General features: G+C 33.1%; 2 protein-coding genes and 1 pseudogene across 2 annotated transcripts; all 3 read right to left on the reverse strand.

The window, feature by feature from the left end:
• Positions 1–349: 349 nt before the first annotated feature.
• LOC18035182 (receptor-like protein EIX2) lies at positions 350–11,912 on the reverse strand. Its single transcript, XM_006424108.2, has 3 exons — positions 11,782–11,912; positions 3,674–3,806; positions 350–1,651 (listed from the first exon to the last, which is right to left on the reverse strand). Exons 1-3 carry the CDS (start codon positions 11,910–11,912, stop codon positions 350–352), a joined length of 1,566 nt encoding a protein of 521 aa, XP_006424171.2.
• Positions 11,913–12,229: 317 nt separating this feature from the next.
• On the reverse strand, positions 12,230–13,322 carry LOC18033638 (annotated as a pseudogene).
• Positions 13,323–16,968: 3,646 nt separating this feature from the next.
• On the reverse strand, positions 16,969–20,218 carry LOC18034909 (protein phosphatase 1 regulatory subunit SDS22). Its single transcript, XM_006424110.2, has 9 exons — positions 19,941–20,218; positions 19,744–19,836; positions 19,396–19,477; positions 19,228–19,284; positions 18,718–18,782; positions 18,538–18,633; positions 18,308–18,394; positions 18,128–18,208; positions 16,969–18,041 (listed from the first exon to the last, which is right to left on the reverse strand). Exons 1-9 carry the CDS (start codon positions 20,109–20,111, stop codon positions 17,310–17,312), a joined length of 1,464 nt encoding a protein of 487 aa, XP_006424173.1. The 5' UTR covers positions 20,112–20,218; the 3' UTR covers positions 16,969–17,309.
• Between the last annotated feature and the right edge of the window lie 263 nt (positions 20,219–20,481).

The following is a 20,481-nucleotide window of genomic DNA, read 5'->3' on the forward strand; positions in this document are numbered from 1 at the left end:
ATGTTTCTCTGATTGCACGAACAAATTAGCAATGTAGGATGAAGTTCATCCGATGAAAGAACAATTTTCTTTAAGAGGAAGAAACATAAATTTTATATAAAAGATTGAACTATCAAATCAACAGCCCTCCCATTTAGTTCTATTACTTTTGCATTTAATTCAAAAATCTGGACCCTTGCTAAGTTGAGCTAATTTGTGAAACTTGGTTTGAAAATTTGTAAAATTTTAGAGGCCGCCAATGTAAAATCCTTCCCCTCTATTGTATAATACTTCATTTCTTATCTGCAGTATATAGAACAATAATTTAAAAAAATTACATAAAATAACACAAGGGAAAACATGAAAAAATCTAGTAACATTTTCTTACAAAGTAGCAAAATCTATCCACAAAGCCATCCAAGAAATGACCGTACTTGTATCTCCATCTCCTGTTGACAAGTAGAGGGCCAATGAAACACCAAAACCCCACCACAAATCCAAGTGCCATGCTTGCGTACAACAACCAATCCACTTCATCTGCATCTTCATCTTCGTTTCCATTTCCATTCGGAACTTCAGGTGCAAAAGTATTCTTCTCTGTACAATCAGGAAGTGGCGCTCCACAGAGATCATTACCGGAAAAACAAGATGCACCAAAGCTTTGCAACTGAGTGCTTGAAGGAATTTGCCCAGACAAGTCATTTTCTGACAGGTTCAAGTGATTAAGAAATGATAAACTTGACATACTTGGAGGAACCCTACCAAAAAGTCGGTTTGTTGAGAAATCAAGGGATTCAATTGATCTCATATTTCCAATCTTCTCTGGAATTTTTCCTACGAAAAAGTTGTGTGATAAATTCAAGGTTTGCAATCCTTCAAGATTTGTCAATTGCATAGGTATTTCTCCTGAGAAATTATTCTTGGAAATATCAATGCTTCTTACCAAATTAAGAATGGAGTTGTATTCAACCAAAAGCCCTTTTGTCACAACGGATGCATCCTCAAAGACAATATTGCCTCTCGTAACAAAGTAATATATAGCGTTTTTCTGATTAGATGAGTTTATTGTCGCCATAGCAGTGAAGTTGTTGATACATCTCGGTATGGTCCCTGAGAGATTGTTATGTGCAACATCTAAAATCCGTAGAAAAGTTAGATGACAAAGTTGAACTGGCAAAGATCCATTAAATTTGTTTGATCGAAGATTGAGAATCAACAATCTTGGAAATCTTTCTCCCACCCATGTCGGAATGCTGCCGAAAAAGTCATTTTCTCCGATGTCAAGAGATATCAAACTCGAACAATTCTTAAGTGACACGGGAAATATTCCAGCCAATCGATTATTGCGAAGGTGCAATGACCTAAGAGAACTTAAAGTTCCAATTGAGATTGGAAGGTTACCAGTAAAGTAATTGTCATCTAAATTCAGCACCTGCAAATGAGGCCAATTCATCCAACAATCTGGTATGTCTCCAGAAAAGTAATTTTTTGAGAGTTTGAGAGAAATGATCACCGACTTATTATCCCCGTTACATATTAAATGAATAATAGACCCCGATAAAGCATTATTAGAAAGATCAAGTAAACCAAACTCGAAAGGTTGATAAGGCAATGGACGGTGATCAAAATATGGAATAACACCGTAGATTTGATTGTTTGAGAGATTCAGCTCCTGATAATGGGAAGAATTCCAAAACCAACGAGGAATAGTTTATTAAAATACAAATTATTATTAAAATATATATAATAATTTATATTTTGAAAATTATTTTGTATATTAAAAAATTTTAATATTATTTGACTAATAGAAAAATTAAACTACTTAAATTATATTTATATTTATTAAAAAATTAAAGCTAATTTTTTTAATTACTTTTTACTAATGGTATTATAGTCAAAAGAAAGATTTGCCAAGGGTGAATCATTTGCTGCAACTCAAGAAAAGCCAATAAAATTCAGTTTTAGTTCCCTTACCAGCACAAAACCAATTGAATCAAATTTGTTTCTCTCTCTCTCTCTCTTTTGTAGTCTCATCTATACAGTTAATTTGCTCAAACTTGTTTTCTTTTTTAAATTTGATTATTTTTAATTTTGGAAGCTAGTGTTTTTTATTTTTGTTGAGAGAGCATATTTGAAAAAGGAGATTATTTAAAAAAAAAGTATTTTTGGCATTAAAGACAATATAATTGGAAAAAAAATAAGATGATTTTGGAGGGGTCATATATTATATACAATATAATACACGGGTGGGATATTTCTACCCAATTATTTGTATAAACCCATCCCACTTCTAAAAAATATTTATAATAAATACACATTTTTCTAATAAATAAAAATCAACAAAAAATTAATGTAATTAATCAATTAAATCGTTCTTATATTTTTTCTTTTTTTTTACTATTAAAGTAGCTTTAATATAAGTTCTATTTAATTATTTTGCTTTATGACATAAAGTGACCCATTGGGCCAAAAAAAATTTGTTCTTATATCTAATACTTTAGGTACTTAATTTTGTGACTTAGAATCTACCTTCTTAAATGAATCCTAATAATTTTCAACGTTTTACATGTAAATGACATAAATTTGACAGCCTAATAATTTAATGAGTATTTTCTCATAAAGACATTATGCCAGTTTAATTAAAAATAGTCCATTTAAATTTAGGTTTAAGTAATCTTATTAGTCCCATATAAAAAAAAACTAAGTTACAACAAAATAAATTAAGATAGATTTAATTGATTAATTCTTTTAAATTCTTCTTTATTTGAAATTTTTAAAAATAATGAAAACTTTTTGAAATTATTTTCTAAAAGTGGGGTGGATTTGTAGAATTTGTGGGGTAAAAATATCATCACCCATAATACACATGTCCATATAAAGAGAGTTAACACATAAAAGTTGTATAAATAAGTTCAAATAGGGCCCAACACAGAAAATTAAACTAATCCAAGCTTTTTTTTTTTGAATTAAAGTAATCAGGGGGTTGAAAAAAGAAACTTTGCATAAATATGCACAAACTATAAAGTGATGTGGTATGAAAATTGTGATTGAATTAAGCAAATGGGCAATGTTATAACTATTAATTCTTTTGTACTAATTGATGTGACACTATATGAGTGGTTAAATGAATACATCACCAAGCTTATTTTTATTATTTTATATTTTTATTCAACTAATTCTTATGTTATATTAGTTTGTATAAAAAATAATTTCTATAAAAGTTTGTAGTTGTAACATTACTCAAAAAGTTATATGGCTTACAAAAATTTTTTCATTAAGGTTGTGGCTATTTGAACCTCAAAATTCCTCAACATACCCATACTTTTATAAAAAGTTTTAGTACTAAATTATCTGTAAACAAAATTATTAATAAAGACATAATACTGAAATGATTTTTTTTATCATATTTAAGATCTCTTACTTTAATTGGTCTAAACAAGAGAAATCGAAGTGAAAAATTGATTCTGATATTAGAAATATGCCAGCTAATTATGAGAAATTGGACTCAGATTTACAAATGGGTAATTTCTTGATTTTGGCATGATACGGCAAAGTAGCAAACATGCTTAAGAAAACGAAATGTGCATAAGAGAATGATATCATATTGGTTGCTATAAGGTCCGCCGTTTATTCATACGATATTTCCAATCTAACTAATTTAGGATGTAAAATTGAAATGTATTTATGACCACACCTTTTGCCTTTTGGCAAATTTTCCGTGCCCGTTCATTTCGAATTCTGGACCATCATTTGAAATTTCCGCGTCATTGACTGCTATGGTTCCGTAAGTGGACTTGCGATTAGCCTGAGTTACTAGGCACTTATCACTAAATCACATAACGTGACTTAGTTGCCTGCTTCATGGGAATAATTGGTGACCTGTTTGCTTGTTTGATTGAGTTGGGGGGAGAACACAAAAAACAAAATTTTGTTTCATTTGATCAATCATTCAAGAATCCAGGACTGAGAGCAAACTCGGAACTGTAGAAAACGAAGAATATAGAAATTGAGGTCCCGAGAAATTGAGAGCAAAATAGATAAAGAAGGATCGGAAAAGAACAAGCTAGAAAAATTAAAATGGAAGACAGAAATGCCGAGAAAAGAGATAAAAATAAATAAAAAGACTAGAGAACAAAAATGCATTAGAGGATTAAAATGAAATAATGTAAATTAGAGGGTAAAAATATTTTTTGACGTTCGAGAATTCATGTTTTAGCCTTGAGTGGGGTTATTTAAACTCACCAATTTCTCCTTTGTGCCTTATTTTTTAAATTAAAATATTAATTATCAAATTAATTTTGATAAAATTATCTAATTAACCCCTCTTCTCTCTCTCTCTCTCTCTCAATTCCTGATCAGCTCTAATAAATTCTTTCGACTTTCTCGTCTACAAATGAATGTGAAATCTTACAAATACTTGAAATTAATTTTCCTATAGGCTATAACCAATATCAAATCAAGGCTTGGTGGCTCGAATTCCTTCAAGACTAGGGTTCTCAGGGCCAAAGGGGTTTGCATGCTTCGCTTAGAAATTTTAGAGGCTGAATAACTAAACTCAGCAAACCATTTGGCTCACTGATCTTATTCAAAAGCTCTTCGACCAACAGCTTAATAATAAAACTATTCTTTCTTCAATTTATAGGAACAAATCCACCATCCAAAAATGAGTATCAAGAATTTTAAGTAACCACGAAAGCAACAAATTTTTTGTTTTTCCCAAAAATCTGTGTAAAGTTACAAATCTTTGCATTAAATTGAAAATAAATTAAAAAATCACAATTCAAATGCCACAAATAAAATGTAGTGGAATTTATGAAAAAAAAAATCCATGGCCAAAGAGAGTGAAACCATAAGTTTTTAATTTGCAAAAAGTGATGTTGAGAGAGAACAAGCACTGTAAGAAAGAGAAGGAAATTAATGGGCAATTTTAAGATTTTAAAATTTTAATAATTATTATATTTTTATGATGGGTGTAAAAAAAAATTTAGTGGTTTTAAATAATCCCATCTTTAGCTTTTAGTACAGACATAAGTTCTTTTATCACTCCTAACTGTTAATCTTTTAACCATACAATTAAGAAAAGTTTGCAAAGCAAAGAATCCATGGAAGAGTCAGAATCAAACCAGTGGAGACTCTCAAGATTTTTTTTTCCCCTAGTTAATCATAAAAATATCATCGGAACTATCAATTTGCATTATTAGATTGGAAGATTGTGACACATTAATATAAGTCGAACTCGTGGATAATTTTGGAGGAAAATAAATTTAGCTACCTACTTCATGCGAATTGACGACCTGTTTTCCTGTTTGATTGCGTATCAAAAAAATGGAAATTTATTTCATTTTCAAGCATTCAAAAGAATCGAGAGACTGAGAGCAACTTAGAAAAGATAAAAGAGGAAGAAAGTAGAAATTGAGGTCGACAGAAATTATAGAGAGTAAAATAGATAGAGAAGGAAAGGAAAAAATGAAAATGAAAGAAATAAAGACCGAGAGACAAAGAGGAAAAAAAGAAGTTATCAAAATATGTATTGGATGGTTATAATAACATCGTAAATTAGAGGGCAATAGATTTATAAATTTTGAGAATTTAGTTGTTATAGTTCTCACTATTAAATTTTGAACTCTACGGAGAAGTTTTAAAACAATCAATCCGTGATTATTCAAGATTCGGTTACAAGAGCGATACACTTTTTATTTTTTATTTTTTCATTTTGAGTAGCACTATTGGCCCTTCAATAATCCTTATTAAGACCCCTGTTTTTTTTGGTTCTTACAACTTAAACCACATATGAAATTACTTTAAAAGACAAATAAAATTCTAATGAAAATCATGTAGACTGCACAATTCTCTTCTACGAGCCCATTTAAAATAACGGGAAAAAATATTCAAAATAAAAGAGAGAAAAAAAAATAAGTAACAAAGATTTGTTATGTAAAACATAAAATGGTCCACGAAATTATTTTCATTAAAGTGGGGTTATTTAAGCCCACAAAATTTCTTTAAACACCCATATTTTTGTAGAAAATTTTATATTAAATTATCGGTTAACAAAATTATTAATAAATAGGTAATACTGAAATGATTTTTTATTTATATTTTTAGTCTTTAATTTTAGGTGTGAATTTTTTTTTTTCTGATAACAGAAATATGCCAGGATAATTATGAGAAATTAGATTCAACGTAATTAATTCAGAATTGTAGAACTAAAAAAGTATATAAGACAACACCTATCCCTTTCGGCAAGAAACTAACCTCGGGAGGAAAATGGAGAGCCTGAGACCAAACTAGAAATGATAGAAGAGGGAAATAAATAGAAATTGAGGTCGAGAGAAATTATAGAGAGGCAAAATAGATAAAGGAGAATAGAAAAAGAAAAAGAAAAAGAAAAAGTGGAAGAAAGAAAGGCCGATAGCAGTGGTTAAAAAAAAAAATTGTTAGATGGTTAAAATGAAATACTGTAAATTAGAGGGTAACAAAATTTTCTGATAAATAAAACGTAACAGTACTAATAAAAAGAGACTTCATACAACTATATATTAAATGTCAGAGATCCAATAGCAAGTTGTAAGTATCTTAATTAGCTAAATTACACTTTCCACTTCTCTTTTTTTTACATTTTAAAAAATATGTTCAAATCCACAGGCCAAAGTATCTTCATTCTAGATTTAATTTTTGTAATGCCTATCTGAAAAATTTTCTCCATAAAAAATTTTCTTTATAGTTTTCACGAGGCCTAAAATACTTTGTGCAAGGACAACAAATTACATTCCTTCACTTTCCATTTATTTAATTTGAAATTGAGTTATTCGTTTTGCGAATCAAAGATATTGTACAAAAAATTGGGCTGCTGGTCCAGCAGAGACTTTCTTATTTTGTTGGTCAAGAGATTTCATTGGCCCTGAGATTAACTTTGGTCTAATTGGTAGGCTAAGTAGACAATGAATAGAAATTGTCAAGACATGAAGCCCTCAAACTACTAACAGTACTAGTGTTTATTCATTTGTATGCATATTGGTTCCTGTTATTCCCAGCTTGTTCCCGCCATGTTTGTGCATAAGGCTGCTGCTCTTGTTCAAAAGTTCAGTCACGAAACGAAAACGTTATTGAACTTGCTTGAAAGAAAAAATTAGGAATTTTTTAATTATAAATAGAGGAATCCCTCACTATGTGCATATGCGAACTACAGCATCCTGAGAATATATTGAAGGGTAAAATGGGTAGGATCACATACTACACTAACTTAACAAGATTTTCAAGCAAGTGCAACAAAGTATAACTCCAAATACTGTAAGAAACAATAGAGGAAAGAATTCTTAAAAACCAAGTTCATGTGTGTCTTATACTTAACTCAAATTCAGTCCAATTGAGGTTAAAGCTTAAACCAGTCGCAAAACAGCAGATCCGATGGGTGAGCTGCGAGCTGCGTCGATGACAATGGTTGTGGCTGCATTGGTGACTATGGGTTGGCTCTATGTCTACCGTGCCGTCTTCGATCATTAGTGCTGTCAGCTACCACTTTTCTTTTGCATTGTGTGTGTGAAAAGAAGAAGAGATTTGTTCGTAGTCGTGTGTGCTGTGCGTGTTTCAATTTGATTGTTTTTTGTTATATTTTGGAATGGCTAATTATAAGAACTAACTCAATACTTCAACCTTTAATTAATCAAGATCGAATTGAAACAAGATTGATAAAGATCTGAGTAAAGAGCAGAAAAACAGAACAAGATTTCAGAGAACTAGCTAACAGACTTGAAGGAAAAATTCACACTCTTTCATTCATCAAAACTGAGTACAAAACCGATCACAAATGAAGAGAAGATTACAAGAATCACGTGTGTAGAAGAATTATTCTAATTGGGGAAGAAATGAGTGAAAAAGAGCTTATATATCAGATGCTACAAGCTAGCTTCACGTTTTTGGAAAATTTCCAGAAACCATATAACGAACTTTAACAACTCAGGCCACGTCAGCAGAAATTTACAAATACATCCTTCAACTGAATGCAATCTGCACAATGACCCATGCAACTCTCATGTGATTTCACTTTAGTCCCAAAAATCAGTTAATCACTTATCTAGATTTTTTAAAGTTATGGTGAAATGATGCCATTTCATATGGTGAAACGATGTCGTTTCACTTATCTAGAAACGACATGTCCTTTTTATCATTCTACATAGGATGACATATTGTTTTATATGGGATGACATGCAGTTTTATATAGGACAACCTGTCATTATTTATAGGAGCTTCTTTTATTTTAAAAGATCATATTACTCTTTTGATGTCATCACTTACAAACGGCAACTAACGGATTAATGGTTGACATACAATTTTTGTTACTTAAAGTGAATGATTGATACACTCTTAAAATGTTATAATATTTTTAATAATATTATAAATTTAAGACATATGAATGATAATTTCCAAAAAAAGAAAAAAGACACTTCATTGATCTACAGTGATCCTACTGAATTCTAAAGAGAAGAAAGTACAGTAGAGATGCCTGGGCTTAACTTCATCAAATGCTAATGTGCAATTAACCCGTGCGAGCTATAACAAATAACTCTTTTAGAATTTTCTCCCGCGGTTAGATTTGGTACTTCCAACTAACACAATAACAGATAACTTGTAAAATCGGGTGGTATGAAAGCCCTCTAGAGCCCAAATCTTTAGTTCCCCTTGTTTGGACTTTGGACCTTCTTCACTCTGGGGGGCTTTTGGCAACAAGTCCACAACGTAACGCCCACTAGATCACCCGTATACTGGAAAATTTAAAAAATAAAAAATAAAATGAAGTGTGAATCCAACAATCAAGTGACGTCTCCAAATTAACGTGAGAAAATTGTAGAGCAACAAGCATCGAACTCTCAGTAAGAGTGAGTCGCACTGTTATTAACAAAACAAAACAAAAACGAAACAAAACATGCTCTCTGTCAAGTGTCTCTCTGATCAAAATTAATTTTCCATTTTAATTATTATAATCACCAGATCAAATCGAAAGGAACCATAATATTTATTCACCAATTTAATGTTAGGAAATTGAGCTTCCTCCCAAGATCACTCCAAACAATTTGTCAAGCAACAAACTAATAAGAAAAATATTAAATAGAGAATACATCAATCACACAGCACAAGATTTACGTGAAAAACTCTAAATTCGGAGAAAAACTACGGCCGTTGTCACAAGACAACCAGAAAAAAAATATTCACTATATGAAAAATTATTACAACCACATTTTTAGAAATAATTTTCTCTCACCCAAGCCCCAAATATATGATCCCGAGAAATATTCTTCAACAAAACAAACTCGTAATACCCATATTGAGGAGCCAAATACTCCTTCAATATAACTACATGCTTAAGAACATTTCTCTCTCTCAATTTCTCATCAAAACTTGGATACAAAAGTGAGGAGGAGCACCCTCTTATTTATAACCAAACGGAAGCACTATTCAAACCGCGTTATTGTTCATGCCGGGTTACTGTTCACCGCGTGGTCAAACCTTTTTTTTTTTAATCAATTTTCAACAATCTCCACCTTGATTAAAAAAAAATTTCATAGCTACTGCTACAACACACTGTCTTCACCAACAATCATAATTCTCAACATAGAGAATTATCATACTCCACCATAAAAAAATATACTACTTAGAATCAGCCATTTTAAGATTTTTCTCTGCACATGTCAAACATATCCGCTGAACATTATGGTGCAATTCTCAATGTTTGGTTCCCTGAGAATTCTTCAGCCATGACATAACTTTTCCACCACACACCTTGCATTTATACCAAGCCAATGCCTGCGTGCAAACTTGTAGACCTCGCTGATAATAACATGTTCTCTTTCATGGCAACTTGGAGATCTACATGCCGAAAGAACTAACTCAGTCTCTTATCAAAAGGAAACTCACCATCTGCGAGAATATCAGTATCTCTTTTTACTGATTATGGAGCAATTTGCCGATCCCGCTCCACCTTCTTGACAATTTCCTTAAGGTGCTAAATTGCCACACCTTCAAATCTTTTTGCATACTAGATTGGACAAAACTTTGACTTGATTTCTCCACAAGCCAAAAAATCATTCTCCCATTAATTTTTATATTTCAAATTTCACCGGATTTGAAAATTTCAATCCTGACATATTTACTTTGCAGATAAGCTTTTACTCTTCACCGCGGACTATTTGGATTGGCTCCCACTGCTTCACGTGAACAGTATCGTATACATGAATAATATCATATACGTGAATAGTACCGTGTACGTGAACAGTGTCCCGACACCAGAATTTCAACTAATGGCTCTGATACCACTGTTAGGAAATTAAGCTTCCTCCCAAGATCACTCCAAGCAATTTGTCAAGCAACAAACTAACAAGAAAAATATTAAATAGAGAATATATTAATCACACAACACAATATTTACATGGAAAACTCTAAATCCGGAGAAAAACTACGGTCGTTGTCACAAGACAACCAGAGAAAAATATTCACTATATGGAAAATTATTACAACCACATTTTCAGAAATAATTTTCTCTCACCGAAGCCCTAAATACATGATCTCGAGAAATATTCTTTAACAAAGCAAACTCGTAATACCCATATTGAGGAGACAAATGCTCCTTCAATATAACTACATGCTTAAGAACATTTCTTTCTCTCAATTTCTCATCAAAACTTGGATACAAAAGTGAGGAGGATCACTCTCCTATTTATAACCAAACGGAAACACTATTCAAAATCGTGTTACTATTCATACCGCGTTGTTGTTCATGCCGCATCACTGTTCAAACTGCGTGGTCAAATTGCGTTACTGTTCACCACTTGGTCAAACCTTTTTCTTTTTTTAATCAATTTTCAACATTTAAGAAACAATGTCATTCCCTCTTTTTAACCCTAGATCAAAATTCACAAATGGCTTATCAAAAAGCTCGAGAGCGCGACATGCTGGACTCTAGGGGTGGGCAAAATCGGGTTCGGGTCGGGTTCGGGTCAATTCAATCGGATTTCGGGTTGATTGGGTTGGTTAAAAATTAATCCGAATGAAACCCGAATTATAGACCCGACCCGATAGTTCGGATCGAGTCGGGTCGGGTCAACGATGCGGGTTAAATTCGGATAGGATTGGGTTCGTATGTAATCAATTTTGAAAGCTTCAAAATCTTGTTCGGGTCACAAAGTCAGAAAGGGCAGACCGGCAAAGCCAAAAACTCGGGTCGGGTTGGAGCTTGAGCCTTGGAGCAGCAGATCGGTGCCCACGGCAGCAGATCGCAGACGAGTTTTCAGCAGTAGATGGGCACACGTGCAGCGGTAGATCGCGACAGCTGAATGCACAGCAGCAGCTCGCGACGACTAGTCGGAGAGGCAACAACAGATCCGGGACTGGAGAGGGTTGTGTGTGTGAGTGTTGTGGCTGTGGGTTGTGTGTGTGAGATCGTGAGGGTTGCAAACTTGCAGAGGGTTTGTTGTAGTTTGTTTGTAATTTGTATTTTGCGATTTGTGAATCTGTTTGTGTTTATGAAATTGTGACTGTGAGTGTGCCCGTGTGGTGTGTGCGTGTGTTTAGGTTAGGTTTAGTTTTTTTTTTTTTTATAACCCAATCGGGTTTTCTGATCGGGTCGGTTTTACCCGACCAGATCAAAACCCGATCGGGTTTATAAAATTTCATCCTATCGGGTTTCATACACAACCCGATCAGATCCGATCCGAACCCGAAAAGTTTCGGGTCAGATCGGGTCGGGTCGGGTATTTTGCTCACCCTTATTGGACTCCCTCTACTCGATGCTAGCGCTCATCTTCATACTTGCCGCTTGCGTCGAGCTCTGTGACGTTGCCACCATTGTCGACATCTATCGTCTCATTCAATACGACATCTCCGGCGTCCCATTTGGATCTCGGCTGGCGAGCCTCAATCACCACACCGGCTTGCTCCATTTTTCGCCCGGCGCGGACCAGTCACGAACCGTTGTTGTGATTCCGGTTCGCGAATTGAACATTAGCTTGTCAGAGGTATTTTTATTTAGTTTTTTAACGATTGTCATTGCTAAATATAAAGCTTTTGTGAGTTAAGATTTATGAGATTTTCTATTTTCTATTCAAACACATCCAAATTGATTTTTTATTCTTATAAGTTCTAATCACTTGCGTAAAACAAAAGTAATTAATTAACAATAAACAACTACGTATATGTATACATCTTCTTCTACACGGTACTATAACTCTTATCTCATTAACAATTCCATTCTTGTTATCTAAAACACTTTGAACGCCCAAAAAGCTGCAAGCATGACAAGTCCACTAGCAAGACAAACATTATTCAATACCCTTTCTGCCCTTTCCTTTTTCTCTTTTCTATCAATTTTCCTCATCAAAAACTCCTCATATCTCTCTTTCACTTCCTCTCTCCTCCCATTCTTTCTCTTCCCACTCTCCATAACCCCTTGCAAAATTACCAAACCATCATTCCCACTCAAATTCCTCCCCTCCATGTCTTTCATTTGCATGTTCACTTCTTTCACAGTTTCACGCATAACATTTCCTCACCTTTCTTTCCCCTTCCCCCAGGTGTCACCATCACTTCACACTCCATGCACTCCCTCGCCGGAAACAATCCCCACCGTTGATTACCACCTGCGGCGATCACCACCGCATATTTCACGTGCAAGTCACTTGTCAACCAGCCTTGTCGCACGGAAACCGGCAACCGGCTGGATAAGTTCACCGCCCGGTTTCTGCTAGAGTCGATTATTATCCAACTCAATGTCAAGTTCTTTTCAAGCTCTTCAAACAGAATATTTGCTTCACTCACAAAGGGTATCTTCGTCGGAACGGAATCTTTCGCGTCGACCAGGTCAATGCTTAAAGGTGGGAACTGAAACCAGCCGGTTACTGTCTCATTCTCTGCAACCCTAGAGAAGACGGGATCGTTTCTGTAGTAAAGATCAACGGCCGAGATTATCTGTTCGGTGACAAGTAAAGAATCATCATCATGAATGTGTTTTGAGGGTTCTTTTTGGCAACCAAGAACCGGGAATGAGTGAGAGAAAAAAGACCGGTGACCACCTCCGGGGTAGGAGGAGACGAGGGTTCGCACACGTGGGTCGTTAGAGGAAGGCCACGTGGAGGAGCAGATATGTTGCCAGAGTTTTTCTTGTGCACATAGAGAGTGTAGACGAGATGAAGTGCAAGCTGCGGCGGCAAGAGTTTGGCCGTCGAGTCGGGTTAAGATATGAGTCTCAATGATGTCGGGAAGCAACGTTGTGATGCCTTGATGGCTTGTAAATTTTGTGGGACAAGGAGAAGAAGCCATTGCTTCTTAATTTTTTACCTCAAAATGGAGTTTGAATGTTGGGTTCATTTATAAGCAAACGAGTTAGGCCTAATCGGTCTAATAACAATGTTGAAACAAATAATGATAAAAGGTGGATCAGTTTTAGAAAATGTTATTCTTTGGTTAATCCAATCATAGGATAAGTTGTTGATTCGCTTTAATGTAATGAGAAAGATTTATGAATTAAATTCTAAAAGTCAAGGTTGGTAGGCTATAGACAAATGCATAAAAGATAGAAAAAGGGAATTTCCAGGCAGTGGATGAAAAAGAACAAGGACCTACATTCATAAACATTTCATTAAGAAAGGAATAACAGTCGACGTTTTTTTTTTTTCTTTTCCCTCTCAATCTTTTAGATTTAAAAAAAAAAAAATTTATGGGCCCTAAGGCGTGTGGTGGAGTGTTTTTTAAGTAATTTAATTTAATTAATCACTTGAGTTCAAATTCTGAGAAAAGTAGAGAAATGAAAATTGATTTAAAATTTATCTTATTCTCTACCTTTAAAAAGATTAAATATATATATGTATGGTAGTTTATAAAAAAATTTGTGCTATTTTTTATATTTTTTCTTATAAATACAAAATACAATAGTAAGATAAGAGGATTCTTAAAATGATTTTCAGGTAGTTTTTCTTTGATTAAACCTATGTTTTGAGGGCGGATAAAAGCCTAAAAAGTCATGAATCTATAGGTTTCGTCAACTTCCCCAATCTTTTTTTCTTTTTCTTTTAAAAAAATCTGTTAGCGATCTACTTGTTTTGTCAATAAATAATAAAATGAAAGCTTATAAGAAAAAAAAATTCATTTGTATAAAACCTTTTTTTAAATTAAAGAAAAGCACTTTCAATTTTTTTTTTTTTGGAAGTCTAATGAAGTCATTGCGATTGATTGTCACTACCTGCAAGATATCATAACGTGTGAGTTGTGACCAAGACCTTATCCTCTCAGGAAAGTTGGATGAAAATGTTTGCTACAAGGAACAGATCAACGTCACAACACAAGTTGGGATATTCTTTTTTAATTCACTTGTAATAATTCTATTTAAAAAAGAAACAAAGAGAAATATTGTGTTGTTTTTCTTTCAGTACTCTGGTGAGAGGTATTCATTGCCATGACGTGGCTTAAATTTAGTAAATAAACAATTCTCTGTAAAAGTGATGCTACAATTATGTAATAGGTGACTCAAAGTTACGTTAAGCGTAACTTACGTTTTTTGTCTTTTTCTTTTGGCTAATTTCACTTAAGTCCTTATATTCTTTATGTTTTATGTTTATGGATGTATTTGCCTTCTTCTATCAATTATACATCTATTTTTCATTCTTTCCAGGGTTCTTTTTATTTCTCTAAATAATAACATATGATTATCAAATTCATATAAATCTATGAATTCAAATATGTAGATACACCAGTGGTACATTTAACCAAGCACAGGTAAATTATCCTGTACATGAAAAAGAACTACTTGCAATATACAAAGGAACAAAAAAGTTTTCATTATTCTTATTACAAAAGCAATTTATAATAGAGACAGATAACTCTCAGGTAAACTCATTGATAAATAGAATTTTGCCAAACGAACCTCAATACAGAAGGTTACATAGATGGTAGGCTTATTTGTCATATTACAATTTTAAAAGGTATATCGGCGGGAATCCATCGACGTAAGTTCCGGAGATGAACCCGAATGGGCATTAGTCCGGTCCGTATTGATGGGGATCTAACAATTTCCTTGCAGATTTTTTAAGCAAGAACATAGAATTTAGAGATGAATCCAGAAGTAAATAAAATTCTTTCTGGAATAAATGCCGAATTACATAGATTGGCAACAGAAGCATCAGACATAATCGATGCCATAAATTATATTAAAGAGGCTTCAGAAGCCTATGAAAAAGGAGTCCATTTGTTGGGATCATACTTAAACGACCTGACAAAAGCACTCTCAATAAACAATGTGCCAGTTAGCACCAGCCCAATGGATACAGGAAGCAGTGGTGGACCCCTTAGAGACCATAAACCAATCTCTGATCCTGCTCCTAGCCAAACCATATCCATAGAAGTTGATCCTCCAAAACCAAGTCCATCTAAGAAATACATCCAAATAAATAATCCCTATATTAAAATGTAGGCTTAAAGTTTCGTCTATATTTTTATCTTTTATGTGCACACAATATCTAGGGTGACATGTGAATAATAGCTTAGTATAACATAGGTTTCCTTCTGTCTTTTTATTTTTCTTTTGTCCTTTTTTCATTACAGACATTTCTATTTTTATTTTTCCTACTTCCTGTTTTATTTCTTTTAGTTCTTCCTTAAGATTTAAAAGTATCTCTTTTAATTCTCTTAATGTGGTTTCCATTAAATCTAAGGATACTTATTGAAGTTTTACTTATTCGGATGTATGTTACGTTGCATGTAACATAGGTTTAGCCTTATGTAATTGGGATAAAAGGCGTTAATATATTGCTTGTATTTAAAGGGTGTGTTCTGCACACTGTATTATATTCTACTGTATTATATTATTTTAATACAAATGTATTATATTATACTACATTACATTAGTAATGTATTATAATAATATTGTATAATGGTTTGTATTACATTGTATTGCATTAATTTTATTGTGATTAATTTAAATTATACATTTAGAAAATAATATTTTTTAGTACCTAGAAAAATATTAAGTATAGAAGTTTTAAATTTTAAAAATTTAACATTATTTTTAGTATAAATTTTAAAAAATATCATAATTTTTTCATAAAGATCGAAGCTTATAACTTTACATTTTTGGCAACATAACATTCATTTTTCACTATTTTCTAAATATATAATGTGTAAAATAAAGATCAAAGGATATAATTTAATCAAATAATCTCTAAATAATATCATAATCTAATAATGTTTTATATTATTATTTTATTGGTATTAATTGTAAATTAATATTATTTAAATTTATTCATTTACAAATATTTATTATTAGTTATATTAAATTATTATTTAAGTAATTATTATTAGTTATATTAAATTGTTAAATAATAATAAATTTTATATATTAATTATTATAATATAATTTTATAATATAATATTATGTTATATTTTTTTTATATACTATTTAAATACTTATTATTAGTTATAGTAACTTATCAAATATTAATCAATTTTATTTATTAATTATTATATAATTAAATAATACATTATTTTGTTATATTTTTAATATAATGAAAATTAAAATATGAATAATAAATAATAAATTTATTAATTTATATTAATAATTATGATGTAAAAATAAAAGAAAATAAAAATTAATATCATATTAAATTAAAAAGTTATATTTATTTATTATTATTTATTAAAAAAAAAAAAGCAAAAGCAAAACACTAATATGGCAACTACCGCATTAGCTAAACCCAACTCCGCATTAGCATACCCCCTTTAACCCATTACAATTTTTTTACAAACACAACCTTGTTATTAAGTTAATGTGAACTGTATTTTAATACCCTGTAATCCTATGATTCAAGCACAGCCAAAGTGATGAACTGAGACCAGCAAAGCCAAACCAAATGATTTCAACGACATAGTTGGGATGATAAAACAAGAATGTTCTACCTACAGTTATGGTTCTGGCTTATTGACAATCATTCAAGCAAACTTACTTCAAGAAACGTGTAACATGAGGGCGATTCCCACATTGATGATACAGGTACAATTGAGGTCTTGGCCACTGTGAAATTGCAGCACATAGCAACAATGGCAAGCATTAAATTGCAACCCAGGCTAGCATTCCATTAAAGACTAGAGATGGCTGGACTTGAGAAGCAAAATGGAATGTTAAGCATCAGAAACCTTCTTAAAAGAAAAGCAAGTTTCACCGTCAAAACTTATGGAGTACACCTGAGAGTTAAGCTTCTCAAAGAATAATAATCAAACTCAATAAGAGATGAAGAGTAGCTCAACTGAAAGAGTTTCAAATAATTCACGCAGCTCCATCACAGTATAATCAATCACTCATCACCCCAAGTTGATGGTCCACCCAATCCAACTTCAGGTTCCTGAGACAATTGAACTGTCAGACCCATACCCCTGTTTTTAGATTTCTTCTTCTTAGCAGAAGAGGTAACTAAGCCATCAACTGAGTTGAATTTAGAAGCTTCATTAACCATATTGTCACCATCAAATTCAGGATTTCCTGCAATATTGGCAGAGAAGAGCTCTGTGAAAGCGGCTTCTTGATTGTCAATAATGTCAAGTTCTCCGTGTTTCTCCTTTGACTGTTTCTTCTGTTTCTTTTTAAATATGTTATCATCATCGTCAACTTGAATGTCTTTGTTTGAGTGATTTTCACTGGTTTTCTTTCTCTTCCGCTTCAGATCTTTCTCCATATCAACATCTCTAGAACTATTTAGATCGCCATCTTTGTTTCGACCAGGCACAATGCCTCCAGAGTTCATTGCATCATTAATAGCATCAAGCTCCCCTTCTTTCTCTTTTGACTTCTTTTTCAATTTCTTCCCTGCTGCAGAATCACTTTTGCGCCACTGAATTTCTTTATTTGAGGGTTTGTCATTTGTTTCTCTAGTGCCATCTCTTTTCTTTTCCATATGAACTTTTATCGTGTCATCAGCATTATTTGAGGAATCATTAACTTTATCAACTATATTGTCCTTCTCATTTTTGGTGATTCTATCTATTGGTCTAGCATTGAATATATGCAAGTTTGGCAATAGATTTTTGACCTGCAACAATATTGAACATAGATTAATCCAGCTAGGAGCAGAATTCTTGAAAGATGATTAACATGATAAAATGATTGCGATATTACCTTCTTTGCCAATTTATCATATTCAGCTACAGGGTTTCCTTGTAGATTGAGGTTATTCAGACTGACTAATGACTTCAGCACCTGCTATTCGAGCATGTTACCATTATGCATGGTGACGAAGTATATAGAAAAAACTTGATGAAAACAAATATAAAAGAAACAAATATTTCAATGCCTCACCTTCAATTCTGACCATCTCGTGATCAAGTTCTTTCCTAAGTCTAAATTTTGAAGCTTCTTATTAAAAGCCAACTCGGCCGGAAGAGTCTAGACAATTCAGAGAGTGAGACAGAGAAAGACAACATAAGAAATGAACAAAATATCAATCATGATATTAACAAACAAAAAAAAATATAATGAATTTGAGGATAGCCTGCTATCATAAAATGACCACTGGGTACATGATTTACCTTAATGTCATTGTCAGCAAGTCGGAGTTCTTTCAATTCTGTGCAAGACTTGAGCGAAGAACCAATAATCTGGACTTGGCAGTTTGAGAGAGAGAGCTGGAGCCAATCTTGATTAACAGCCTTAGCAACAGTCTTTCAAAATAATAGCTAACGGCAATTAATGACCAAAGCATTGCTTACCTTTGTAATAGCTTTCATATTGAGCAGAGAATCGCCAATTTTGCGAATTGGATTTCGAGAAAGAACTGCATGAGAAACAAACATTTATCCCAAGAATCAACTTAAATTCCAATAATGCTTTGATCTGAACACAGTATCATCAATCACGAACATGCAAAATAAAAAAGAATTGCACACAAGTTTGCTATCTCCTCAAAATCAAACAGGTTTGCTCTCTACTCAAAAGTCTTTCGACCATGCCTTAACCAACCACTCCTTTAAACCAAATCCTAGAACAAGTAAAATTTATAGAGTTAAAAATTATTGACTCTAAGAAAAATGTAATTGTTACTTCTCTAAGAATTACAGCTCTTATTCCTCTCCCATTCTCGCCAAAGTTCTATATAGACAACACCACTTGAACAAACATAGGCTAGAGCATGTAATGTCAATCTACTAACAAACATCAGCCAAGGAACAGATTTTATCAAACACAATGAAGTGTGAACATGAAGAAATAAGAATCTGTACCAAGAGAGTTCAATTCCTTCATCTGATCAAGTTTGCATATCGAAACAATCTCATTGTCTGCACAACCACCCCGCCCAACAAAAAAAAAGGTTAAAAAACGAACTGATTTCCATATTTTCATATCACCAACTTACAAAAAGGGCGCTGCAATTAGGGTCTAAATCTCACCATTCAGAATTAAAGCACGTAAGCTCACGACAGACATCACCTCATCCATCGATCTAAGCTTATTTTTGCCCGCATTCAACACCTGAATTTCAAAGACAGAACAAGGTGAATTTAAATAATCCAATTAGCTCATCATTTTCAAACCTAAACTACTTCAAACAACTAGTTTAGATCGAGCAAGTGTCCCAATGGACAATAATAACAAACGGATAAAAGATTTCAACCAAATCGCCAGTAACAATAAGCATCGGAACCTTCTCATGGGAAAACAAGAATCTCTCATAAGCAACCATTTAAAAGTGTAAAAAATGTAAAATATCACGAACAAAGCAAGGGAATGACACTTACAGTGAGCTTAGAGAGTCCTTCGATTCCTTTTAAGCTTTGCAATTTGTTTTGCACAACTGATAGCCACTTCAAATTCACGCAATGCCTCAACCCCTTCAAATAAAATTAAAAAAATAATAATTAAATTTCATGCCAAGAAATGATAAAGGCGTAAATTTGTTACTGGGGTGTTGGGGAAATGAATGAATGGTAGGCACCTCAAGAGAAGTGAGGTTGTTGGAGCTAAGGTCGAGTCTCTCCAAGTTGTTGAAATCGGTCAAGCAAGAGAAGTCGGAGAGAGCTTTGTGAGTGAGAGTCAGAGATTTTATGGAATTGGGATCGCCAGTCTTGCTGTCCTTCAAAATTTGCTCGGTGCTCAGTCGTGTCATGATTTGGCTTCTTCGGTTTAGTCTTTGAGAATTAGCAAAACCCTAGCTTTGAATGTCTCTGCTTCCAGGGTTTATCTCTAAACTCCTAGGCAGTGTTTGTTCCGTACTCGTTTGAGTCAACCGACACGTCGTTGCAATGTAATTCTTTTTGCAAACCTGAAGGAGTTCATATTAGTGAAATTTACACATATGATCCAATTGTTAGGTCAATTCACAAAAAATAGCTCAACTTTTCTCTCTCTCTCTCTCTCTCTTTTTTTTTTTTCCCTGGGGCCGGATCACAATGCCCAAAAATATGTTTGTTATATATTTTTCCTTTAATTAGGTTTGAATGGAAAGAAGAAACCTCCCCGTTAAATATCAAACTCTT

The sequence above is a fragment of the Citrus clementina genome, unplaced genomic scaffold (genome assembly GCF_000493195.1).
Source record: "Citrus clementina cultivar Clemenules unplaced genomic scaffold, Citrus_clementina_v1.0 scaffold_8, whole genome shotgun sequence".
Classification (NCBI taxonomy): Eukaryota; Viridiplantae; Streptophyta; class Magnoliopsida; order Sapindales; family Rutaceae; genus Citrus; species Citrus x clementina.